Source organism: Phasianus colchicus, chromosome 9 (genome assembly GCF_987193195.1).
Source record: "Phasianus colchicus chromosome 9, bPhaCol1.hap1.1, whole genome shotgun sequence".
NCBI lineage: Eukaryota > Metazoa > Chordata > Aves > Galliformes > Phasianidae > Phasianus > Phasianus colchicus.
In genome coordinates this window covers 6,581,821-6,606,804 of record NC_143444.1, presented here as the reverse complement: position 1 = coordinate 6,606,804, position 24,984 = coordinate 6,581,821, and the positions used below count along the sequence as shown (strand labels likewise).

The following is a 24,984-nucleotide window of genomic DNA, read 5'->3' as shown; positions in this document are numbered from 1 at the left end:
AGTAATGTGACTTGCATACTGGACTACCTAATCCAAGGTGTTGTGTGTTAGAGCTGTCGCTGCTCCCTGAGCTTGTTCTTTTCCATGGTATTGGAGCAGAAAGACAAAGCAAGTAAGACGAGGGGGAATTGCTGCAAATTCTGGGGGTTGTTACACAGCCTGAGGGCTCTGTCTGATCTTTGACTGCAGTTGCTTGATCATATTAGGAAAGCTGGCTTGTCCATGAGACATGGCTGTAAGTTAGGAATTCTTCCTTATATAGGAAATTCTAAATTTTGAAATGGTTGAAATAAAATTCCATTTGTACTGAAGAAAGTTAAGACTTGTGAGGTTTCGGGGAATAATTTTTAGCCATCTATACTGCAATTTAGTTTTAACGTTTGTAGTGAACTGTTCCATTTTCCACAGAATATTCATCATTATTATTCACGCTGGCTCAATTTCATCTTGTCTGCTGAAGGTCATAATTTCACAAAACTTACAGCACGCGGAGTCTTCTGGTTTCATGCTTGTCTCCTTTCTCTAGCCGTGAAACAGGCTCTCCCTTAGCTCTGTTGCTTTTGGAGTAACAAGAGAAATACTTCTTGCTACAAGTATTTTGAATGTAATTGACACCAAATGTAGGCATATTGTACCTGAAGTACAGTTCTGGGGAAAAGAAATATATTTTCACTTCCATAGAATGTTAGACATTCTTTACCATGCATTTTGATGTGCTTAAGCCTTTTCTGTTAATAATCCCTACGGCCCGTAGGCTTTGAATGTGACTAAAATAAGTGAGCTCATCTATCAGTAAAGCATATTTATGATCTCTAGGCAAATGCTCAATGCAGTAGGTTCATTGGAAGGACTGAATTTATGCTCTGAAAATCCTGCTGCCTTGAGGGAATGCCAAAAAGATGAAAGAGAGAACCTATTTTTGACCGAGTATCCTCCCCAAATAACAAGCAGAGGTGGTATCACATGAAGACATGCATCACGTTTGCCGCTGTGTTTATTTACTTCCTTATTCATTTTTCACCCTCTGCAACTGTCCCACCTCTCCCTAGATGACAGCAGAACCACAAGCCAGCTGGATGAGTTTCAGGAGTGTCTATCCAAGTTCACGCGCTACAATTCTGTCCGACCCCTGGCAACGCTGTCCTATGCTAGTGACCTCTACAATGGCTCCAGCATAGTCTCCAGGTGAGAAATATGGTGGCTCTAGCAGTGCATTTCATTGTGATACAGGCTGCTGAGGCAGAGTTAATCGCTTGTACTGATCATAACTTGTTTAATAACGCTTTGGCTTCACCAAAACAATTCTGTGATGAATGTGTGGTTATCATTGATATGTAAAGGCACTTGAGTATCCAGTAGTACCTTTTCTTCCAGTTGATATAGATTAAAACAAAGTGCAGAATCTTTGAGAAGCCCTTGTGGTAAGACATGAAGGCTGCTGTGAGCTCGGTCCCCTTCATGGTACAGTTGCATTAAAAATAATGGAGATCTAGCATTTTAAGCCATTTATCCTGATGTTGGTAACTTCAGGAATCTGTGGTGTTATTAAATCTTGTTTGTGGAGCCAGTCATAATGGCAAATATTAAATAGCTGAGTTGTTTGTGACTACAATTGCTTGACCTCTGCTAAGTGTTGGAAGCTCTTTTTGCTGTGCTTAAACTAGTGAGGGGGTGGTTATGGTAATGTCAGCACAATAATTCCTTTCATGCCAACAACAACTCTGCACCCTTTGCCATGTGGGATGGTCATGTCTTCTGCACCACTAAGGTCTGAGCCTGCAGTGGACCTGTTTGGACATACAAGCTGGTGAAATGTCTTTCAACAGGATCAGTTTCTTCTAGTTTCGTGTCATGAACCAGCTCCCTTAGGGATCAAGCCTGAGAAAACACACAGGATAGGGAGAAGCTGGGACCTGCCAACAGGCTGTACTTTAAACTGACTTCAGCAGCTGTGGAAGCATTCCCTGGGGGATTTAATTAGTCTGTGGTAGCTTGGTTAGAGCTGTTGGTGGTGTTGGACAAGGTGATGCAACATATTAATTGGGATTTTTTTTTCCTGTATGGGATACATATGCAAGACCCACAAGCTTCTTACGGGCATGTTTCACAAATTTAAATGCAGTTGTGGAAGTTGCATCATCCCTAATCTATAGTTAGGGAGTGTGAGTTCTAACGTGGCCATACCTGGGGTCTTGAAAGAAATTCTACAATGGCATGATGAATTGAATTTGGACTGTGAGCCTTGGTCTAATGCTGTATGACAGAGCCATCCAGGCAGTGACAGAACAGCTTGAATATTTCTTGAAAGGCTACAGGAAATGTGTTCTGTGAAAGAATCAAGGCATGTGTAGTGTAAAATACATATATTTTTTTAAAGCAGTACTGATCCCTTAACTACTGCAATATGTAGCAGGAATGTATAATGTCCGACTTAGTCACAGAGGTCAGAACACAATAATCACTGATCTGACGTGTATTTAACCTGCACTGATTGGGTTCATGCTAGCTGCAATGAAATGCAGATGGGAATCTCACTGCAATGTAGACAAACTTCCTCAGCTCCCAACTTCAGCTTGGATTGGATTTTTCTCCTTTGCCCTTTCTTCTCCTTGACGTTCTGCAAGAACAGCATTTTTGTGGTATTTGGTTAGAAAATACTGGAAGGGCAGTAAATCTCACTCCGGTTTTGAAGGTATTATAATTCTTGGGTGAAATATACTTTTGAATAGTACTTCACTATTGTTAAAAATGAAGATAGTGTGGGTCCTCCATCTGAGCTGGTGCTAGAATCTGTAGTTATCTAATCTCCAATACATTTAACCCCCCAAAAGTGTGGCTTCTACCTTCATGTTTCTCCCTTGCTTGTGCCTTTTTTAATCAAAGCATTTAAGAAATGTTTAGGGGTTTCAGTGTGTGGGCTGAGTTAAGGCAGTTTGTGTCCTTAAGTGCCTTGGTAAAGCAATGCTGCCAAATGTGCTGCCACTGCAACTCGAGTTAGCTTCTGGCTATCCAGACAGTTCCTTCAAAGTTTGAACTGGTTAATCAAGAGTTTATATGTAATATTTGCTGACCAAACACGTTCAGTCATTCACCATTGCTCTTTAGCCAATTTGTAGGCTCAAGTGTAGAGAGAGACTCTTGAATTAGTAACTGAGCTAATCTGAACCAAGAACTAATCTGTCTTGGGGAGAGCATAGGATGATAAAAGTTTGTAAGTAATCATGATTGGACAAAATTAATTAGCAGGGTGCTATAAGGTTTCTTACTGAGTGAAATGCTGTGCGAACTTTTACTGTTTATCCGATCCTCTGTTGTACTGATTCCTGAACTTTCTTCTGGATGTGTTGTTGGAAACATCAATGAAATAAAGGACAAAAGGAGAAGCCTTACTGCTTAGCTGCTGCTGTTGACACAAATGCATTTAAATAAAAATCAAATATGACTTATTAGTAAGTAATCCTCATCAGCTCACTCCCTCTCTCCCCCAAACAAGCAAACAAAAAACCCAACAACCAAAAAGTGGAGAAACGATCAAAAAGAAACTCGATGGTACTTTTAAGGGATATGTCAAATATATTTAAAAGTGGAACATGGGATTGACCTAAAGTTCAGTTCCCTTGTGTGCAGTTTAGCTAGTAGTGTTTTTTTTTAATAAAATGATGGTATGAACCAACAGAATGCAAGGGTGTCTGGTTTGCATTGCTTTAACCCCATAGCAGTTCATATGCTGGACTTGGAGATCTCTGTTCTCTTTAACAGAGAGGTGTTAAGATATATTACCTCTGCGTGCAAAGGACGTTAATGGAAACATGTTCCTTATCAGCAACGTTTGTTTGTTTAGAAGGGAAATAAAACTGGATTTATGGGAATGGGATGAAAAGTGTAATTAAAGGCTGTATATAAGCCAACTGAAAACCCCCAAAGCTGAGCAGCAGTCTCCTGAGCCACTTGCCACAAGCATATTTATGAATGCCTGGACTTCTTGAGGGCTAGTAAAAGCTCATAAACAACCCTGGGCACATTGTGTTACCTAGAAGTGTTTTGGTGAAGCATGAAGATGCTGCTGCCTTCCAGGACACAACAAGCCCTGCTCTCCGATGCAGCTTTCCCTAGCTCTGAGTGTACCCTGGGAACATTTCCTCCTGGCTCTGCAATCCTGCTGTCCCTGGGCAGCATCCACACGGTGGCAGCCGCCGGTTGCGGTGCTGGGAGCTGGACAGGGGCTGTGCTCCCTCTGCTGCATTGTCCATCACGCATTAACGCTGATTTAATAAGATGCACGCAGCCAGATGGTGAGCCCAGCCTGGGTGATCTTCCTCACTTTGCTTAGAAACGGTGCTCGTGCATGAAAACTACAAGACGTCGCCCTTTTTCCCCCTATTTGCTTTGAGAAAAAGCTGAACAAAGGATATTGAGTGAAAATATGTGTAAGGATTTGCACTGACCGGTTGTTCAGTTTCACTTTTAGCATTAGGGGCACTTTCAACATGCCTGCTTTGCCATTGGAGCATACGTGTAGCTCAGTATGCTAAATGTATTTTTATACACTCAGTTCTCCGAGGACAAACTATTTACATGGCTTTCCCAAGTATATTAAGTTTTGCTAGAATTGGGCCAAGGAATAAATTTTCCGTTCATTATGCCACCAGACAGAGCAGTCGTCAGAGCTTAACTTTTCTTTTCTCCACTTACTGAGGCAGTAAATAGTAGAAGGCCTTCTTTTAAAGATGAGACTGTAAACTGCAGCGTTAGCATTACAATGATTTATGTAGAAAATTGCTTTAGCGCTGTCAGAGGCCTTCGGAGTATAATGTGGCAGTCTTTCATGTTTGAAGAAACTGAACAGAAAACTACAAGAAAGACTGCAGCGGGATGCCTGCCCGAGGTTGGGTTATCAGCACACAGCTTCTCCCTGCTGGGAGTCCTCGGGTCGGGTGCAGACGTGGGCATTTCTGTCCCAGAAACCCTCAGGTTTTTTGGGCAAACGCTGTGTGGGTTTTTCTAATTGGCTCACGCTGCAAATTCTTCCTGGGTTAGTTTTACCAATTCTCTGAAAGGTTTTGAAATGACGTCCGAGGAGGTTTGGATAGACAGAGCTCTGTTTGCCCAGTGACTCAGTGATTTACTTTATTAAAAAATAATAATAAAATAGATATTTTTTGGCTGCTGATACCTTGCTAATCAAATTAGGGATTTACCTTTTGGAGTCCACTGTTCATTTTTTGGATTTATTTCTTTTATTACTTGCTTTTTATTCTCTCTTGCCTCTAAGCCATGCACAGGATGTGAAGAGGCATTCCTTGCACTCACACATACAATTAAGCCACTGTTTCAAAGTTGTGCTTTTGTTTGAGTTGACCCTTTCAGTAACATGACCTGAATTTTTTTCCTCAGAAGTGAGATTAAAAGAAAAAAAGTCCATTAGGAGCATGTTTTCCATTGATTCAGTGGACCATTTTATTTTTCTGCTTCCCTTTTTCCTTTGGCTTACGATTGCTTTTCGTATATATTGAGTTCTGTACTTAATAAGATGCCTCTTAGTTCTATCTAACGCTTTTTTTTATTGTCTTACACCCCCTACTTTTTAATGCACTGGGCTGGCAGGGGTTAGATGAGCCATTTTATTAAGCTGGTGACCGGTGATGCTTCTGTGTTGGTGGTAAAGATGAATGAAAGAAACGTGTGAGTGGGTTTATCCTTCACAGGATTATGTTTCAGAGTGCAATGGATGCTGCTGCTTGAGAAGGTGAGAAATGAGGAGGGCTGAGTTTTTCTTGTGGCCTTTTCTTAAAGCGATCATTTTTAAAGTAGTCCCTTATTTAAAGGTGGCAGTTCTAAACTGTGGATGGATCTGTCTTCCTTGGATTGTTCTCCATAACTGGATAGAGGAGAAATGGTTGGGTAAGGTGACTTTAACTGTAGAATAGCTGAGGATGCTTGAAGTGGAAAACCCTGAACCTCTTTGAAGTTTGTGCTTCTCCTCTGGCTGTGTTACCTTGATTCACATGAGGTTTTGGCCTACGCACCAGAGGTTGTCTGGGGCTGAAATGGAATTTTGTTTACTTAGAGCTGGGCAAAATACTGAGCCTTTCCATTACTTTTTCTCTTGAGCACAGAACTAATGCATTTCTTAGTACATAATTGTGGTCTGGATCCCTGGAACAGAAGCTCACTATGATGTGTAACCAGCAGAAGGGTTATACAGATGTCAGCATGCAACTTTGACTTTGAAGCCATCTCAGTTCCATGCTGTAACCCTCCCAGTCCTGAGGACAGAGCAGCAGTACCAAAAGGAACTGTGAAAACCTCTCCAGCCCTGACCAGAAATGCAAACCTTCTGGAGGCTGTGTTGCCATTGCAGCAGTATGTTCTTACATCTAGATGTGAATTTGCTTTTAGGGATAACATTTACATAATTTGGAATTGGGAAGTTAATGAATGAAAGTTTCATAGCCACCAGTGGGACCTTATTTTTTTCTCTTGTAATTTCATACTATCTGGTAGTAAGAAGATCTTTTTCCCATTAAGCTTTTAGTACTTCAAAGCTGTCTACAACTGCAGATAATTAGATGAGTTTTGTAATTTAAATCAAATTTTATGAATTTTTATAAATAGTCTGTAAAAAGTATTGAAGAGTCCTTGATCAATTTGGTAATCAGCTTTTAAGCCAAATGTATTAAACAGAACTATTGCTCTTTGTGATTTTTTTTTTTTTTTTTTTTAGTAATTTGGAGAAATTTCATGCAGCTGATGAGAGCAATTCCTGGAAAATTTAGTGTAGTGTTCCCTGGCTGCAGCACAGGGCAGCAAGCATCAGAGCAGGTTTCCTCCTTCCTTGGAAGCCCCAGCTAAAGAGCTGGCCCTGCTTTGGGTGAGGTGTCAGGCTGAAGACCTCCCAAGGTCCCTTCCAACCAGAATTACTTTCTGTTCTATCACTAGGTAAAGCAGCTTGGAGCTAAATGCCATTTAATGAAGTTTTCGAATCCCCCTGTTTCCAGGTCTGTGTTCTGTACATTACGCTGAATGCACGCAGTCAGCTTGTTTTTAAACTTCAGGTTCTGCTTCCAGCTTCCTGCTGAGCATCTTCCTCTGGCCTTATGGTTCAAGAAGAAGCAATGTCCTCATGTGGCTTTTTCTCTGTACAAACTGAAATTCACTTCCTACGTGCTTAGGTGTCAATTTAAACATGAGTATTTACCCTAATGAGGCTGGACTTCTCAAAGCATAACTTTGTAGAACTGCAGGAATTGAAAATGAATGCAGTAGTGTCAAGAATGTCTTCTGAGACAAATATCTGGGAGAGGCAGCCAGGGGTGTGTGGAAGTCATGTTGCATCCCTGTGTTCACCCTTCCTTTATTGATCAGGACAAAAGGCTTTCCTGTGGTGCTTCTGTTTCTTCTCCTATTCACAGAAATGCCATCATTAGCCTGTAGTGTGGTGCTTTGACCTCAGGCATGGGACTTACAAACCACAAAAGCTGTGGTTTCACAGCACCTTATCTGCAGAACTCAAATGAGGACAGCACTGGCAAAAGGCAGTTCCACGAGCTTGCCTTCCCCATTCCCAGTTTTATAGCTTGCTTTACTTTTTGAGTTTTGATGCAGTGAGTTTCATAGCTGACTGCTTGAGGAAACAAAGCCTGTCATTAACAGAGCATGGATTTCAGTAGTTTATTAGTGGTCTCTTTAATTTTCTAGCTGGATTTGTTGGAAATGCCTTGCTTTGGTAGCAGGTCATTATCTGAAAAGAATTAGCGTGCCTTTAGATTTCTTGTTTTTCTTTCTTCCTTGCTTAGGGGGGAGTGAGGTTGTTAAATGATGGGCTGGCATGCAGAGGTGTGAGGGCTTGAATGGTTCTGAGGGAGAAAAGAGAGAGAGAAAAAAAAAAAAGAAAAACCCCCCAGCAGCTCAGCTTGGAGAGGAGGTTGGAGCTAATGGTTATTAATGTTGGCTGTACTAATAACTACAAAGCAAGACAGAGATGCTTTGGATCCATATGCTGCCTAGATGTTTTGTGGAATAAATTGTGAAGTGACACTGATGTTTGTGTGGTTACAGGGCTATACATGAGCGTGTGTATATGTTGATGTAAAATGACGGTGGGAGCAAGGTCAGGTTTCTCTCTATGAAACTGAAACAAGGAAGATCCCTCAGAACCTTTCCCTGAAGAAAGAACACGCAAAATATTGACCAAAAAAAGATTCGGAATGCTATCAAAGCAATTCCCTGAAACGGATATGGCAGGTGGACTGAAAATGTTTCAAATGGCGTTTTAACCTCGTTCCATCATCGGCAGGCAGCAGGGCCATCAGAATTAATTGTCCCAGCCTGTTCTTTGGCTCCTCGACACGGCTCATCTGCGACGTGCGGACACGATATTTATGAAGGCTGGTGCCCTGCATCGTGCTGCCTGTTGGATTCAGCCGAGGTGTCTGAAGAGGTTACTGTCTCCAGCTGTCCCTCCTGATGCTCTGCTGCAGGGCGTCTGGCAGAAGAGCTAATGGAGTCTGATGAATTCGGAGGCTCTGGTTAATAGTTTGGCAGACTGCGTGCCTGGCATGGGCTGGGCGCCGATTTGATCTGAGCTCCTCATCAGGGAAATGGGGAATCTGGCAATGTGGTCAGCTGGAGGCAGTAATGCCTTTGGCGTGATGGAGAGAATGGGGAATTGGAGCCTGTGGATGGGCTGCGTTGATTACAGTCCTGGTACTGATGGATGCTTCCTGTGCTGAGCTCTTTTCGGATGCATTTGTTGATCTCTTGCAGCTGTGATGCTCTGTTTTGAAGAAACAAAATTTTGTTGGCACGGTAATAAATGTGGTGGTTTGAAAGGAAGCTTGCAAGCTTTTGATGGCCCTATATTTAGAGGGAATTTCAATCGCTATCAGAAGTTTATTCCTAATTCATGGCATCACCCTGGTAGGATGTACAGACAGCCTTCCAGCTGGCCTGAGTTAGCCATGGGGTGGGGTAAGTCTTCCCCCCTCAAACCTGCTCCCTCATACACAGCTCAGGAGGAGTCTGTGAGCTTCCCAAGCTTGAAAAGAGAATGGTGAGTATGTGTGGAGACCTAAAACCACTTCCACTGTGATGTTTTGGAATACTGAGGCTGTGCAGTGCTACCACCAGAGCTGTCAATAAACTCTTGTGTACCAGCAAACCGGGCGAAAATTGAGGATCCTGTTTTTCAGATATGGATAGGCCACCTGAAATACTACAGCAGGCAGTCTGATACTTGGCTTCAGTTTTAAACAGCGTCATTAGAAACATTCTGCATTTAAGTTTTTAGTTAACGTTTGCCCTAGCCTAGCTTATTTAAAAATGGTGGCTTTGGAAAAACTGAATCTCATCCTCATTAACTTGCATGGTAGTTGTTTGCAGTTGCTTTGGCTCATTGTACTTCTGTGTATCTGGCATGTGAACCCTGGGACTGTCGTCATCTCTTCAGCATGCAGAAGAGCATCACTAGCAGTAAAGTGGCTTTTTATCAGTACGCTTTATGTTCAGTTGCTTGCAAAATTCAGTAGTTCCCTATAGGTTTTTCTCATCATTAGTGCTAATTAAGCTAGGTTCCCCTGAATGCATGTATGAATAAAACTTATTTAGTAGAATAGTATGTCCCTAGCTGCGTGGTCTTACAGACAAAGTTAGAAGAGATTTTTGGGTTGTATTTAGAGGATATTATGTTCAAGGTTGCTTCCCCTCAAAACAGAGGGGATCTTGATTTTGAAAGTTAAGCTGCTGTAGGGGAGGTACTGTCTCATTGAGTACAGTACATATTCTCCTGTTGGGTTTTAAAAAGGAATAATTCTATTTTATCTAGCGATGAGAAGGCATGAAAGTAGCTTTGTTGGTTTTGATTTTGGAACTGAGATGGAACTAAACCTACCAAACCTCCTCAATTTCAATTTAGAATGAATTGAGAGTATTACTAAGTGGCATCTATTAGAACTGATGGCATTTCATTACACATAAAAGGATTTTTGGAAGCATGAAATGGGCCCAAAACTAGGTCTAATGACATTACTTAGTCAACTTGGTACCTTTATATACCTTTCTTTGAAACAGTGCGGAATAAAACTCCAGACTAATGTGGCTGTGAGAAGTACACTGAGTGTGACTGCAGCGTGGTTGGTGCTATAATGTCTTCACAAGAGCCCAGAGCTGAGGACTCACCTTCTCTGTGCAGTGCAGACTTCAGTAAACAGTGATGTCCTTCCCTGTTTGTTCACCAGCTGATGGGAATGGTTACGGGGAAAAGTAGATAATCAACAGGTAAAGAGCAGGCACTCCACTGCCTTGTTTCTGTGTTGCAAATAGACTCCTAAGCACAGCTCTACTTGAAAACAATTGAAATGTGGAGGAGCAGTGGCAGGTGAAGTTACCTGAGATGTATTCAAACACGTCCAGCATATCCCAAAATGGTCCAAGAAATGGGATCAAACCCAGAACCCTGTGCTTTTGATGGGAAAATGTGCTGTTACCAACAGCTCAGTAGTCTGGGCTTCTGGTCAACATCATCCCTTCTCGTACTCCTACAGTGGTGAGGAGTGATGTCATTGTAACAGGACTGCTGAGCCCTGATGGTACTGATCTTAAGTGACAGGGGGCTTCTGGATCTGCTGCTTTGCCCCTTACAGGAGGTGCATGTGAAGAAATTGTCTCTCAACTCTAGCAAGTGCAGCAGAGATGGACCTAAAGTCTTGCTGTGTCCTCCATCTATGGCCTCGGTTCAGATCCAGATCTACCTTATGGTAGTTAAGGTCTATGTTGTGCCAAGTTGACTGCAACTGCTAGAGTCAAACAGCACAAAAAAAAAAAAAACAAACACCAAAATTGTGAGCCCTCTAGCATGCAGCTCGTGTCTTTCTTGATCTCCACTGAGTGAGACTTTTCCAGGCTGAGTTCCTGCTGTTCTGCAGCTTCCAAGCATTTCTGAACTTGGTTCTTAGTACTATTCTGTTTATGGACCGAGGCTCTTGCTTTGGGCAGAGAGAAGCATCTAAAGGTATTTCTTTATGAAAAGTGATGCACTTAATTTTGGACAGGAATGCTTGCTTTGTAAAGCAGATTGCCTTTGCTAGAGGAGGCATAGGTTAAAATGGAGATCTGTGTGCAACAGTTACAACAGATGTTCAGCTTTCTTTTTTTCCTGAAACTCGGGATAGACAGTATCAAAGGGATCCCAAACTCCAATGTTTCTGCCAGTCTTCCTGGCAGGTTTGCTGTGAACAGAATAGTAATAACTCCAGGCACCAAGTGAGCTTCAGCGCTGATTTGAGTGATGGAGATCTTGTGTGTGGGAAGTAAATGATAACTACAGTTATGATCAGAGAATAAGGAAGGCTTTCTCAAGTAACTGGCTCATTCATTTTTATGCATCAATTTTCATGTAATTTCATCCTTTGGGCTGTTGGGACCAGAGGCTGTCATGCGCTGATGGACTTCCGTTTAATTAGCTGGGCTGTATGCTGTCTTTCCATTCTTTCTGTCCACTTTAAGTTTCCTTTCTGCTGGGTCGGACATGTGGCTGAGATGACTGAAATTATCCTTCTGGTTTCAACTTTGACTTGAATGTTCCACAGAACTAATCCATACTGCCTTTCTAAATGAGATTAAATGAAGCAGGAGGAGTGCCAAAAGCCCCAAACTGTGATTCCAAGTCATATCTAGATTATATTAAAACCTAAATAAAATTATCTTGACCTTCGGCATAGGGACTGTGGGCATGTTTGACAGGACAAGAAGTTTAAGTTGTGCCAGAGGATGTTCAGGTTGAAAAATTTCTTCTCTCAAAGAGTGGTGAGGCATTGGCACAGGCTGCCCAGGAGGAATGTGTTGTGATCACCATCCCTGGAAGTGTTATAGACCCATGGAGAGGGGGCACTGAGGGACATGGTCAGTTGGCATGATGGGGATGAGTTGGGATTGGACTTGGTGGTCTTAGAATCATAATGGTTGGAAAAGACCTCTTTCTGTGAAAGTGGCAGATGCTGCTGAAGGATGACCTCATTTTGTACTTGATGCTCATACATCTGTTTAACACCTTTGTGTCCTGACTGTCTGCTTGGTCCTGATTTGGGGTGGATGTTTGGTTATTGTCTTCTGTTTGGATTACTCTATAGCCTAGTAAAGAACAGATCAAGCAGCCTACAGAATCCACTGTCCCAGCATGGCATTAGGTGAGGAAGATGCATGCAAGTCACCACTTGAAGCAAATCAATCTATGGATAGTAAAACTAATCTCTGCTATTGGTTAAAAGGCTCTGCTCTGCTACTATATTTAGAGCTTTGTGCCCTGCAGTTGTCTTCTGGGATGTCTCATCCACCAAAATTAGTTTTTCATTAGACCTCTGTTAGACTTAAATCTGATCCATTAAGAGGCCTTAATTGTAGTAGCTGAGACATCTTTGTCAGATTTGTCCTCTGATCAAGCTAATGTTCTGGTAATCTATGGTCGTGTCTAACCCAGGTTGATGCAGTTCCTAAGGATGAAGATGTTTGCTTTCTGATGATAGAATCCATTAAGCAGAGCCTCATTTATGTAGTTAACTTGTCTGTCTGTGTAACAGACTGTAGAATTGAAAGATGCTCTTTTTTTAAGAGGCCCTTCCTAAGATTTAGGGGCTGCAGTAACCTGAGGTTGCACTGTACTTGCTCAGTGTATATTTGGAAACACCCGTAGCAGTACAGCAGTTTCAGCTGGGCAAAATGTTCAACTGAAGGTGGTCTGTGTGTGTTCCTGTGGCACAGGTCAAGGATCTAGGGGCAGCAAGGAGTCACTAATGCAACTGTTGCTTTATAATTAAAAAATAAAAAATAATTTTATCTTATGCACAGCTTTAGCATAACAGCTTTTTGATTCTGAAACTTGATTGCTTTGTCTCAGTAATCTTTGTTTTTATACGTGGCAGAATTTCGTCTTTGAGGTGATGGAGTGCAAAATATGAGCACTGCCTGGATGTAGCTTTGTTTTAAAAAGCTACAGATTAGTATGCTAGTGCATACTTAGTGACACTAATTACATTGCCTTAAAATAAAAGTCTGCTGTAAAAACAGTCTTTAAGGAATGTGATATTAATACCAATTTCTGTATTGGTCCCAGGTGCCAAACAGTCTGCAGGGCTGCTCATGGATTGGGTTGTAACCTAAATTTCTAATCTCTTGACTTCAGTGTTTCAAAACATGTCGGAAATAAGCAAGGAGGCTGCAAGCAGTAGGATTTGGGACAGGATATCCTTCAGATTCTGGGGAGTGGGAGCACAAAGTGAGAAAGACTGAAAGCAAAAACTGCAGTTCCTTCTTCCCTCCCACCAGTTAACTTCCCCCCCAAATTGGAGAGCAATTATCCAGATTGCTGTTGAATGTGGAACTGGAGATGTAGAAATAGAAACAGCACCATATTAGGTAGAAAGTGGAATTGAAAGGATTTGGTATATTCAGTCAGAAAACTATATATAGTCCCATGGCGAGGGAGGGACTGAGACGTATGCTTTCTGGAAATGGCAACTCCTGCAGTCTCAGATTCTGTTACTGAGTCAGGACTTAAGATTGTAGTAGTGATTGTAGAGTGTGTATATGTGCAATGTTCATTACCAGTGTCAGGTTCCCTTTGACATCATCATGCTGTGCAGCAGCAAGGATCAGGGGTGTGTGTGTGTTAAAGTGGGGGGGGTGTGGGGAACCAAAGATGAACCTTCATCTGTTCCAAATCAGTTTTCTAGCAAAGTGCTTTCTGCTTCCAATATGAAGTGGTTCACCACCACTTTTGCTGTCACTTTGTTCATAAACACTGTGGCTTTGTACACTCTGCTTGTCCATTCCCTCAACCTTCTGTTTCCAAAGCAAAAGCCTCAGCCTTTCTGGCACTCCTCCTGTATGGGAGCTGCTCCATCTCTTTAATCCCTCCAATTGCCCATCTGTATGCATTCTCTGACTCTGGTGTATCATCCAGGGATGTGGCGAACACAACCACATGCACCATCAGGATGCAAATGTAGCAAGGCTTTATACAGTAATAAAAATGGGGAATACTCATTCTTCACTGTTTTCCCCATAGGTCTACCCTCAATACTAAGCCATGGTCCAAGACGTGTTTCAGAAGCAATTTATTTCATAATTCCATTTGTTAGCTGCAAGTGCTCTCCAAGGTCGTTGGCTTTAGAATTAAAATGAAGAAGTTGATTTATAATCTCTGAGATTGAGAATAAAGAAAAGCAGCAGAGGAAGCAGAACTCTTGAGAATGCATTTGCTTTCCGCTGACTGTTAGTGGTATTTCCAATAGATGCCAGTTGCTTAACTTAGGAGAAAGAAAGCAGTGATTTGGGAATTGGAAATGTCTCTTCTGTTTTCCCTAGGAGAAAGCAATTGCTTACTCTGAATTTGACTTTTTTTATACATAAATTCTGTTGCACATTGATAAATCATCTTTTGAAAAACCCAGGAGTTCTTGCATCCCCAGAAGATTCCTTACAAAAATTCAGATAGTTGCCTTTGTTGGAAATAAGGAGTTTTAAAAGTGCTCTTTTAAGTGGGGGAGAAAAGACTACTGTTAATGGTTCCTAACGTGCACAGATGTGAGCAGCAAGGATCACTGGCAGTCCAAAAGGGAACTTCACTGGATGTGTTCCCTGTTCCCCTTTGAGATGCTCTAAATGTTGCAGTCTCCACTGCTGCTTCCTTAAATATAGAAAATAATGATAGAAACCACACTAGTGAAGTCACCTGTGTTTTCTTCTCGTTATTCATGCTTTACTGTGACATCTCATGCCTCCTTGCTTCCTTCTCAGGCAGTTGTATGTTAGATTAAGCATGCAGAGCAGTAAGTAGCCACCTTTTTGGCCAGCGTGGGGCTACTTCTGATGCTGTCAGTCTAGAGGACAGTCTCCCATCTCTGGAGGTGATTGCTTCCAGCTAGGGCTGAGGTAGGTTTGTAGCTCCAGCACTGCTGTTCCCTCAGCCCTCCCCAGCACTCCACTGAAATACTCACTGTTGGTCCCACGTTAGGTGTGCTTATAACAGTGCTGCCAAAACGCAAGGCTTTTCTTTCAGAAGGACATTAACATCCAGCACACGAGCGCTTCCTGCCTTGTGTTGGCTCGCTGGTGGCCTCTTGCTGCACATGAAGCAGATGCTAACTGCTGCATGTGCTGTGCTCTGGCTGCTTGCTTTGCTGAGTGATGGCCTTTTTTGACAAAAATGATGGTTATTTCCTATTACCCGATTGCGTGTTATTGTTGTACTAATGGCTCAAGCTTGATTTATTTATGTAAATTTGCCTATAGAAACGTGTCACCTGAAAAGCAGGCTGTTGTTTTTCAGAGCTAGCCCCATTGTGTCTTTTGGCAATATGTAAAACTGAGTTCTCTTGTGAATTTTCATAAAGATAAACATGCGCGTAAGGCACAGCTTATATTGGAACAAAAAGATTTGAGACAGTAAGTGACAGGAATACCAGCAAGCTAGTTAAGTGCAAATGAGCCTTGCTTAATACTAAACATGTTTGGAAGACTTGTAGGAAAAAGTGTGGGAATGGCTGCTGCTGAGCAAATGGGGCTGTTTGTCCTAATCCTGATTAGTGTGGGGGGGGGGAAACGGAGCTCTGCAAATATTAGCAATAATTTTGCATAGTGAATAATCTGCTCCATTAGTTACTTAGGTTGTTGATATTTTTCTTTGCCAGTCTCTTACGAAAATCTGATCGTCAGAAAGCTGGGATGCTTTTTCTACCAGCACTGCATGTAGGTTACGGAGGGCAGGATGAGATGCTGTTAGCTTTGCTGTTTTGGCTTTGCCTGCCTTCTTCACAGCCACCAAACACATCTGTGCAGGTGGTGTTTCATTTCTGCATCAGTTTTCTCCCTGCAGTGTCTTTGATGCTGTTTGAAGGTCGCAGGTCTGACAATCTGTTTTGGTGGTTGATGCTCTTTATTATTTTTTTTAATGGTATGCTAACTTTTACAGACATATAGAGATGCTCGTTTGTTATGTCCATGGTATATCTTTTAATAAAAAAATTGAACTAATGCTAGAGAAGGAAACCTACCCGAGGTGAGACAGTGTTCTATTCCAGTAACTTGGCTTTTTACCAGACATTGTAATAAATTATTTTTTCTGCAGTAGCAGAAGGCTGAAGGTATAAATTGAGTCCAGGCAGATGAATTGCTGCCATCAGTTTAGTTGTGCTCTACCTGAATCCACGGGGCAGCAAGCAGGAGCCAAGACTGCAGTTCAATTAAGACGGTGGTAGAAGTAAATCCCTTCTTTTGTTAGGTGTGCTTTCGATTATACAATTCTCACATAGAGCAGAGTGGGCTGACAAGACAAGTCTGGAACGGTGCTTTTATCCTGGCTATTTAGAAGGAGGTGAGGGTTGGGGAGGTCTGGGGAGGAGAGAAGCAGCCTGGCTGCTTTACTGCTTGCTTTCTCTCTCCCATTTTATATAAATAGATGCATGCGCATCCACTTTATTCCCTTATTCCCCAGTCATAAGCACGTTCCTTTTCTTTGCCTTTTGGGACTGTGATTTGGCAGGCTTGGCCTGACTCGCTCTATCTCTCCTGTAGCAATCAAGCAGTGGTGGAGAAACTGTCTCCTGCAGTGCTTTGGGGAATTTTAGGCACCTGAGTTAAAAGGCCGAGTTACAAGCTGCTTCATTGAATTACTGCGTATCGTCAGGCAGCATATCAAAAGTCCTTCGTCTCCATAGTTTAAAAATAACTTGATGATATCTCTCCTCTACAAGGATTTGAAAATTCTGCTGGCATTTGAAGTTCTCTTCCCTTGAAAACAGTGCAGTGCCTTCAACTGCTCAGCTATGGCGAGGGGTAAGAAACGTGAGCTGTGGCAGCTGTGAGTGCTGCCTGAAGAGCCCTCTTCTCTTATAATTGCTTTGTCACTTTCTAACTGTAGAAAGGTACCATAAGTACCCCTGCTCAGGATTTTTCAGACTATACGAGTGTGAAATCCGCTCAGCTTAAACTAGGTGTTCTCTGCTGTCAGTCAGAATGTGCTGTCTGGTTCACAAATGCTTCTTAAGAGATTCTGATAGGGGCAGTGGAGATTGAAATTAATTATTGAATGGCAAGCAATGGAAGATTGCTCAGGTGGGAGACTTGAGGAGAGCTGGTGACTCGTCATAGCAGTGTAAAGACTGAGGGCAAATGCTGCTTCAGCCTTCTTTCTAGGAGTAACACCAAATTTTAATCTCGCTGACAGTGATGCTCCTGAAACTAGGTAGGCATCTGCACACATCCGTCCTGCTACACCTTGTGCAGCCTGGGCTACGGGCTGGTAAGAAGCTACTTCTAGAAAAGAGATTTACTTCTCTGGCTACTAGATGTTAAATAGGTTTCTTTCAAGCCCTTCCAAACTGTGGAAATAGCAATGAATTGAGCTGTGTATACCCTGTTGCCTGCCTTTCCCTCAGACGTATGTCATGTACAACCGCAGGCTTTTCTCATTTGCAGCTTAACTTTGTTATAAGGTGACTGCTTTTACTTGCTGTTTTGTTGATATCTATTACAAACTTGCCCTGCAGTTCAAGAAAATAAGTGCCTCTGTTTCCAAGAGCAACCCTAAGTGGAAGTCATAGCATGTGTGTGTTTTACAGTATTGATGATATACATCTCAACCCTCTGTTGTTGCTTAAGGAATTTAGTGGGCCTTTTCCAGAAGTACTGATTTGCTCTGCATTAATACATAGAGTTCACCAAGCTGCTGTACAGAACTGCTGAAGGATGGAGCAGTGCATCCAAAATAAATCAATGGGCAGGCATCCTGCAGCATCTTGTTTGTAGACCGTGCTGCTGAATGTAAAGCAAGTTTCCATCCTGAGCCCTCAGCTGTGAAGTTTGGGTACCTTGTAATGTAGCTGGTGTAGTTGAACTGAAAAACCTTTAGAGCTTCTGAACAGAAGTTCATTTTGTAATACGAAGAACGGATGTGCTTGGAGGGGATGATTAGAAAATGGTGCCTGAGAGCAAGAACTTTGTGGTTGGTGCCACATCTTCTATGTTGTTCTGTGCAGCGTATTTGCTAACTGCAGTCTTAAGAAGGATTATTACCTTTTCTGCCATACTGAAATGTACTTACCAGCAATGAATATGTGTCGTGTTGCGTGATTCTCAGTCTATGCTTTTCTTTCCTAGTATTGAGTTTGACCGGGACTGTGACTACTTTGCCATCGCGGGGGTGACAAAGAAGATTAAAGTCTATGAATATGGTACAGTCATTCAGGATGCAGTGGATATTCACTACCCTGAGAATGAAATGACCTGTAATTCCAAAATCAGGTAGGTATTGACTTTGCATTTACATTCAGACTGCCTTTTCCACTAGCTTGCTTATGTGTTGGGTTGTTGATTTTTTTGCTTTCTTTATCTGCCATGGGTAATACTTGGCTGGGAGGGGGGGAAAGCAAGATTTGGCAGAGAGCTTGCTGTGTATTCTGGCTGGGACGACACGGCACTAAGCACTCCTGCTCAAGTATGCTGGGCCCAAGTATTCAGAGAAAGCAGCTTATGGTAGTGAAGAGCCTCCGTGTTCCATGCAAATGCTGTTGGATATCCACTTGGGTAAAAGGAGAGTAAAACCTGATTTGTGGATCTACAAGCAATGTCAGAGCTTATACAGATAACTTTTGTCCCCAGTTCCTTATAACAGCCACCAATTCATTTGTGCACTTCTATTCATTGGTAAGATCCTCTCCATGCAACAAAAGGTTAATGGTCCTCAGGAAACATGCCTCATTTGCACCTTTTGCCTATGAATTTACATTTGCCTGATGGACCTCATGATGTTGAGCTCTAGGGAAAAGATCTTGCATGATTTTTGTACTTCTGTTGTTACTGTCAGTGTTTATTTTTTAATCCCTATAAGTGACTTGAGCCAAAAGAAGTGTAGCCTATCCCACAACTTTTATCAAAAGAATCCAGCTAACATAACTTAAATTCCAATTCAAAAATTCTACTGAAGTTCAAAAGTAAATAATGGAAGCAATCGTGTCAATACAGCACGTTATGCTAATGTAAGTCTTCAGCATCTCATTTGTTTTGATTCACTACTCTATGTTTTGAAAACAGTAAAGCACCTTACAGAAGTGTGAACAACAGATTTGTTTTAGATAAGTCCAGTTCCTACTCTAACAGAAATAGTAATGTTTGCAGGTCTGTAGCAAAAAAAAAATGGTGGTTTTTGTAGTTAATACATTCCATGAAATAGATCAATTGCTGTTGTGTCATTTATGGTGATTGCTGTGTATGTGTGTGACTGTTCTCTGAAGGAGATATAAATGCAGCTACTCAGGGGCTGGCTTTCAGGACTTTCTGACACGAGCATTGCTGGGTGAATGTGTTCATTGTGGGCTAGGCAGCATACAAATATAATAGGCAGTCTCCCTGTGCAGCTGTGTGTTTGTATGATGCTTGTTTATGTAAATGCACCTGTTTGCTTGGAATGATCCCTTCATGACCAACTATTGGATTTCTTCTTCATTCCCTTACCTGTCTCCTTTCACACAGCATTGATATTTAGATCAGTATCATTCAGCTGTCTCTTTCTACTCTGATTTATCGCCTGTTTGGAGCTGAATATAAACAGTATGAGAAGATTCTGTATTGATAAACCATACTGCTGACAGAGCTTGGGTTTTGCTGGACTTGTGAAATGCTCTGCTTTTTTGACCGAGTCGTAGCAGAGTTCACACTGTTCAGCTTCATTGTTCTGAAAAGAAGAGTAGAATAATAGGAGAACAATCTAGCAGCTGATTAATACTTCTTGCCTTAATTAGAAGGGGGAAAGTAAAGTGAATTTGGTGCCCGAGTCTACTTCCCAACATACTGCTTCACATTTGATAGGAATCTGCCCCGACAGTCCTGCCAGGCATTAGGTAATTGTTTGTTCTCCCTTCCCTGGCAGCTGCTGGTGAGGAGAGCTGCATTAGCACATTCACTGATGTTACTCTTGTCAGCTTTGTGCTCCAGACAAGACACTACTTGCATTCAGCATTTCTTTTCCTTCTCACATCTCATGCATGTATATACATATATATATGTGACGATGCAAATGTACTGTCCTCTGACACTCTGCCTCAGCAGAGATGGACAGGGTCCTCTTCATTCATTTACCTGCCCTAGTTTCTCTCTTTCCTTCCAAAAAATGCTCTTTTTTTTTTTTTTTTTCCATTGGCACCTTCACATTATATCAACCTTCCTTCAGCATGTGGGTGCTTTTGGTTTTGACAAATAAAGTTAGGCTGTCAGTCAAATGCATCCTTGCTATATCCATTAGCTGTGCTGCCAGTCACTGGTCCTGGGGCTCTCTGTCACAGTGTAAAACAGTATCATAATTTGCTATTCTGAAGTGATGTAGCTTGAGGGAGAAGTTATAGGAAGGAAGACGGTAATCTCATTACAGAATATTGCAGTATGCTGAAATTGTGCCTGCATTACGGTAAAAAAAAAAAAAAAAAAGCCTTGGCTTAAGGCTGTTTCATCTTAATTTGGGTGGAAATACAGCATCTTCCAAAGGCTTATTGTAGCTTCTCACTAATGCCTTTCTATTCCCAGGGACAAACATATCTCTGCAGCTCTGCATGGGTGGTACCTCTCTTACCTGCTGTCTTGGATGGGTTTTGGGACTCTGTCATGGTGCTGCCATTGAAAAATCCATTTGCTGTCAGGCTGCCTTGTGGGAAGCTTTGTGTCCCAGCTGATTATAGCAGGCCATTTAAAAACAACAACAACAACAAAAAGCCATTGGTATAATGGTGATCTTGCAGACGGCACAGCTCGTAACATCCCTTTCCTCTGTGCACTGCACCAGGGCTGTCTGTCTGCAGGCAGTTTTGCTCTCCAAATCCACATCATGGAAGCTCACCCTAAATCGATCCTGGCTAACCTTGTTCAAGGCGATGATGCTGGGACATAAATCATGAGCTTAACACTGGTGACTCAGCTTTGGGGGAGCAGCGGCTCAGGCGGGCTTCCATTGAGGTGATAGCAGAGGCAAGGCCAAGTTCAGCCTGCTGTCCTGGAGCAGTTGGGGAGGGGAAGACAAAGGAAAATGGGAAGGGAGGAGAAGGGCAGCTGTGGTTGAGGCTGGCATCAGCCCTCCAGCATGGGTGTCCACTGCAAGCTCAGGTCTCACCGAACCGCAATAGATCGTAGGCCTGCTTGGAGCAGAGCCCTGGCACCAGCTGTATCACAGCCTCTCTTCCTCTTTTCCAACCCCCTCTTTACACCCACCTGCTTCTTTAGTGTGTTCCTTTTTCATCGTCCGCTGAGCTTTTCCTGATCTTTATTTTTTCAAGAATGGGGAAGGAAGTTGGTGTGTCAGTTTTCTGGTAAACGCGCACCGCGTCCCCCGGGAACAACAGAGGCAGAAGCTTCCAGGAAAAACACAAGATGACACATAAATCCTCATAAAAATCCCATTTACAGATTCATAGCTTCAGCACAAGAAACAAATCCTGGCATTGTGCAGGAGCTATAAACAGCACCGTGTGAGCTAATTATGATTTGCTGTGTCCCAGCGATGGCAGGCAGTAATCTGCAGCTCCCTCTGAGCAGGGGAGGTGGGAGAGGACCAGAGTGGGACGAGCAGCAAGCACAGCCCTCTTGTGATTTATCCAACAGGCAGAATGGCTGCTCTGCCATAGGCTGCAGCAGGAAAAAAGAAAAAATAAGGGAGCTAGCGTTCCAGGTGAAAGAAATTGGCTTTAGGCCTCGTTAATCCATAGTAGGTGATGTGCAAGCGTGGCTAGGTAAACACGCCTTTGAAATGCATGTTTAATATTCTGCATGCTCACCACTGTATGTGTTTGCAGCATCTGTACTTCGGTGATAGATGTTACCACAAGCCGCCCAAATCGGCTGCATCTATTTAGTCAGCTGCAGTAAAAGCTTGGTTGTTGGTTTGTGTGTTTTTAGGAGGCTGCTGGTATTTTATTGTTCTCATTTTTCGGTGTCAATAAATCAAATGCACGATTGCTCTAGCCTAATAGTTTGCAGGCGTATTACTGTCAATTTTTAAAGTGTCATTCAGTCCCTACTATTAAGCTTAAATTAAGCAAAAACTCAGTGTGGTATTCTTCAGCTTAGTGGGCTATTTGGAGAAGTCTGATCTTTGTTTATGCTGGAAAACTTCAAGGGTGGTTGTTGGGCGTCTATATTTCTGCTGCAGAGAACAGAAACACCTGCAGCTACCATTAATTCCAGCTTCAAGGTAACTGCCTTATTTTGCAGTGAGATGTTTTTCTTTAAAAGTGTTTCTCTCTTAACCCCCATAATGGACTTTCTTTGGATTGATTAGCAAAAAATATATATATATGGTTTTAGTATTTGCTGTAATTCTGTATGCCTCTGAAGTATTTGGTTAGTGCTGTTGCTCACAGGGATGGACCCTAAAGTAACAGATCATTCCTTTAAAGGCATTTCTGCCCTCAAATTACTGGGCATTAGTTTACTCTTGGCGTTAGACTGGATCTGAAACATTTGGCACTCGAAAGCGTGTCAGCCCACAAGTAGTTTGTGCCTTATTAAAAGCTTCAGCTCCATCCAGTTGACACCTGGTAACTTCATTGTGGATTTGAGACTTTTCAGCCATAAAAACATTGGCTCATGAAAGAAACATCAGCGCAGCTGACAGCGCTCGCTGAGCTGCCCACTCGTGTCACCGAACAAAATGAGCATACAGCTTCACAGGGTCAGGGATTTTGTGTGTCCGGACCAGATGCCAAGGTTAGAAGAGTGCTTCAACAGGAGATAATTAGCTTTCAGTGAGACCTTCTCAGCAAATTTCTCCTAGCTAATCTCTTGGAAGGAAAGCAGTTATAAATTACAGCAGAGTAAACCTCTGGTGCAACCGTTGCACTGTTTGTGGTCGAAGGAACGAAGTGAAAACTGAGAAGTACGGCCACTAGTATTTAAAATAAGAGATGACCTTCACAACCCACTATTAATTATGCATTATCTCTGCCCTAGGTATCTATCTTTTATATCATACATCATAGCCTCCGCGTTTCAATTTTTCCCCTGTATGTGGCTGCAGGCCATCCAGAGCTTGTCTACAGAAGGTCATTCCTTATATACTCCTGGGGTTTTTGTGCTTAACTCACCTGAGGACTGAGTAAGCTGCATTTTTGGCCCATCTCCCCTTTGCCCTTTCCTTTCCCAGTCTCAATCTTGCTCACCCATGCATTTCTGAGTCTCGCTCACTTTGTTATCCATGATAACATCTTACAGGAACCCAAGAAGATAAAAGGCCTTCGAAATTTCAACAAAACTGTGTTGGGCACAGGAAAATGATCAGCCTCTCCCCAGTACCATCTGCAGTACCATCCCAACCCTCTGTAGATCCCAGAGAAGCCACGTGGAGGAGAGAGCTGTAGGTGTGCTCAGAACAACTTGTTCTTCATCTCTTTGCAGCCTTTACTCTATTTTAATACAAAGAACGATTAGGTAAAAAAGTGTCCTTTACCTGGAGAAGGAGCTGCCCTCTCTGTTCCAACCCTGAATTGCGCTCTACAAAAAGTTACTTTTGAGGCTTTAAATCATAAAGAAGCTCAAGTACTACAATGTCAAGGAGAACGCTCTGATTTCAGACTTTGTAAAGAGAGTTGGGTGGTGATGAGGGGGGAATTAAAGCAGAGAGGTGGAACAAGATTGTCTTTGTCTTATTATGATCCTTTAATCATATTCCTTAAAAATGAAAGATTTATGGTGTGTGTGACTTAAAAGGTGTTAATTGAACCACTTAGTTGCTGCAAATCCCAAAACATTTTTCACCTGTCAGCTCCTGTTTTCCCTCTCAGTCTATCCACAAATGGTTTCCAAGTGAGTGTTAACCCCTTGTTAACACTATCAGGATAAGTGGTGCAGAATGCTTAGCTTGGTCTTTGCTGTGCCAGATCTAATGGACATGCTTTAGGGCACAGAAAACCTTCATTTTTCTCTGTTCATATTGATTGCTGTGATAATCTATTACTTTTCCTTACGAGCCTGACATTCCTTACATCCTTAGGCATTCTTTGGTCTAGTGCATCTCAAACAGCACTGTTAACTGACCTTTATATTTCTCTATCTACTCAGTAGTTCCAAAGTTTCATCATTAGGGATGATGATGATGATTATTATTACTATTATTTACACTATGCAGTTATACAGTTACCCTCTTCATAGTTCATTTCTAACCAGCCAGGCTGGCAGCAGCCCATCTGCCTTTCTCTGCTCCTGCTGATGCTGCCTGTCTGACATGCTCTCAAAGCTGTCTGGATGGAAGAGCGCATTTTCAGAGATTTGGCCCTGTGCTGTATTCTTTCTGCTCTTCTATGATGGCTAAACTTAGATATGTTTTTCTTAAGCTGTCTCCTTGAAGTGCTGGCTTGAATGAAGATAAGATGACGGGAGGAACAGGTTTAAACAGATATGTCTGGTGCAATGCCTGCCCCCTGCCAGTGCTTGGAGACTGTTTCCAGCCCAGGGCCTTGTGCTGTAGCTGTAGGGCTATGAGCTGCTGCTGCTTCCATCAGTGGTCACCTGGTGGCTGGACTCCAGACGTCAGCCATGGTTGTCTCTGGACCTCTGCAGTCCTTGGAGGGCAGTGCCTGCTAGCTGCATTTGGTCCACAGGGAGCCACTTCATTCTCAGAATGAGGCTTCAGGTAAATCATCGACTCAAGATTTGCCTTTCTGTTGGCACCCAGAGGTGGTAGCATGGACATAATGATGATATCTCCTTAATGATATGTTTGGGGATGGTATCTACAAGGGCGGAAGACACGCTTTCTAACTAATCACAGAATCAAAGGTTGGAAAAGACCTATAAGATCATCCAGTCCAACCATCCACCTATCACCAATGGTTCTCGCTAAACCATATCCCTCAACACAACATCCAAACGTTCCTTGAACACCTCCAGGGAAGGGGATTCCACCACCTCCCTGGGCAGCCCATTCCAGTGCCTGACCACCCTTTCAGAGAAGTA

The 24,984-nt window shown here is 42.5% G+C and overlaps 1 protein-coding gene across 3 annotated transcripts in view; it reads left to right on the top strand.

The window, feature by feature from the left end:
• COP1 (COP1 E3 ubiquitin ligase) overlaps positions 1–24,984 on the top strand; it is a 129,398-nt gene that overhangs the window by 37,673 nt on the left and 66,741 nt on the right. For all 3 annotated transcript variants that reach the window (XR_016469075.1, XM_090145965.1, XM_090145964.1), the window contains exons 11-12: positions 1,050–1,185; positions 18,151–18,294. Coding sequence is in view for 2 of the 3 variants with exons in the window: in XM_090145965.1 (XP_090002091.1) it covers positions 1,050–1,185; positions 18,151–18,294 (280 nt within the window). In the remaining variant the exon portion in view is untranslated. The remainder of the gene's footprint in view (positions 1–1,049; positions 1,186–18,150; positions 18,295–24,984) is intronic.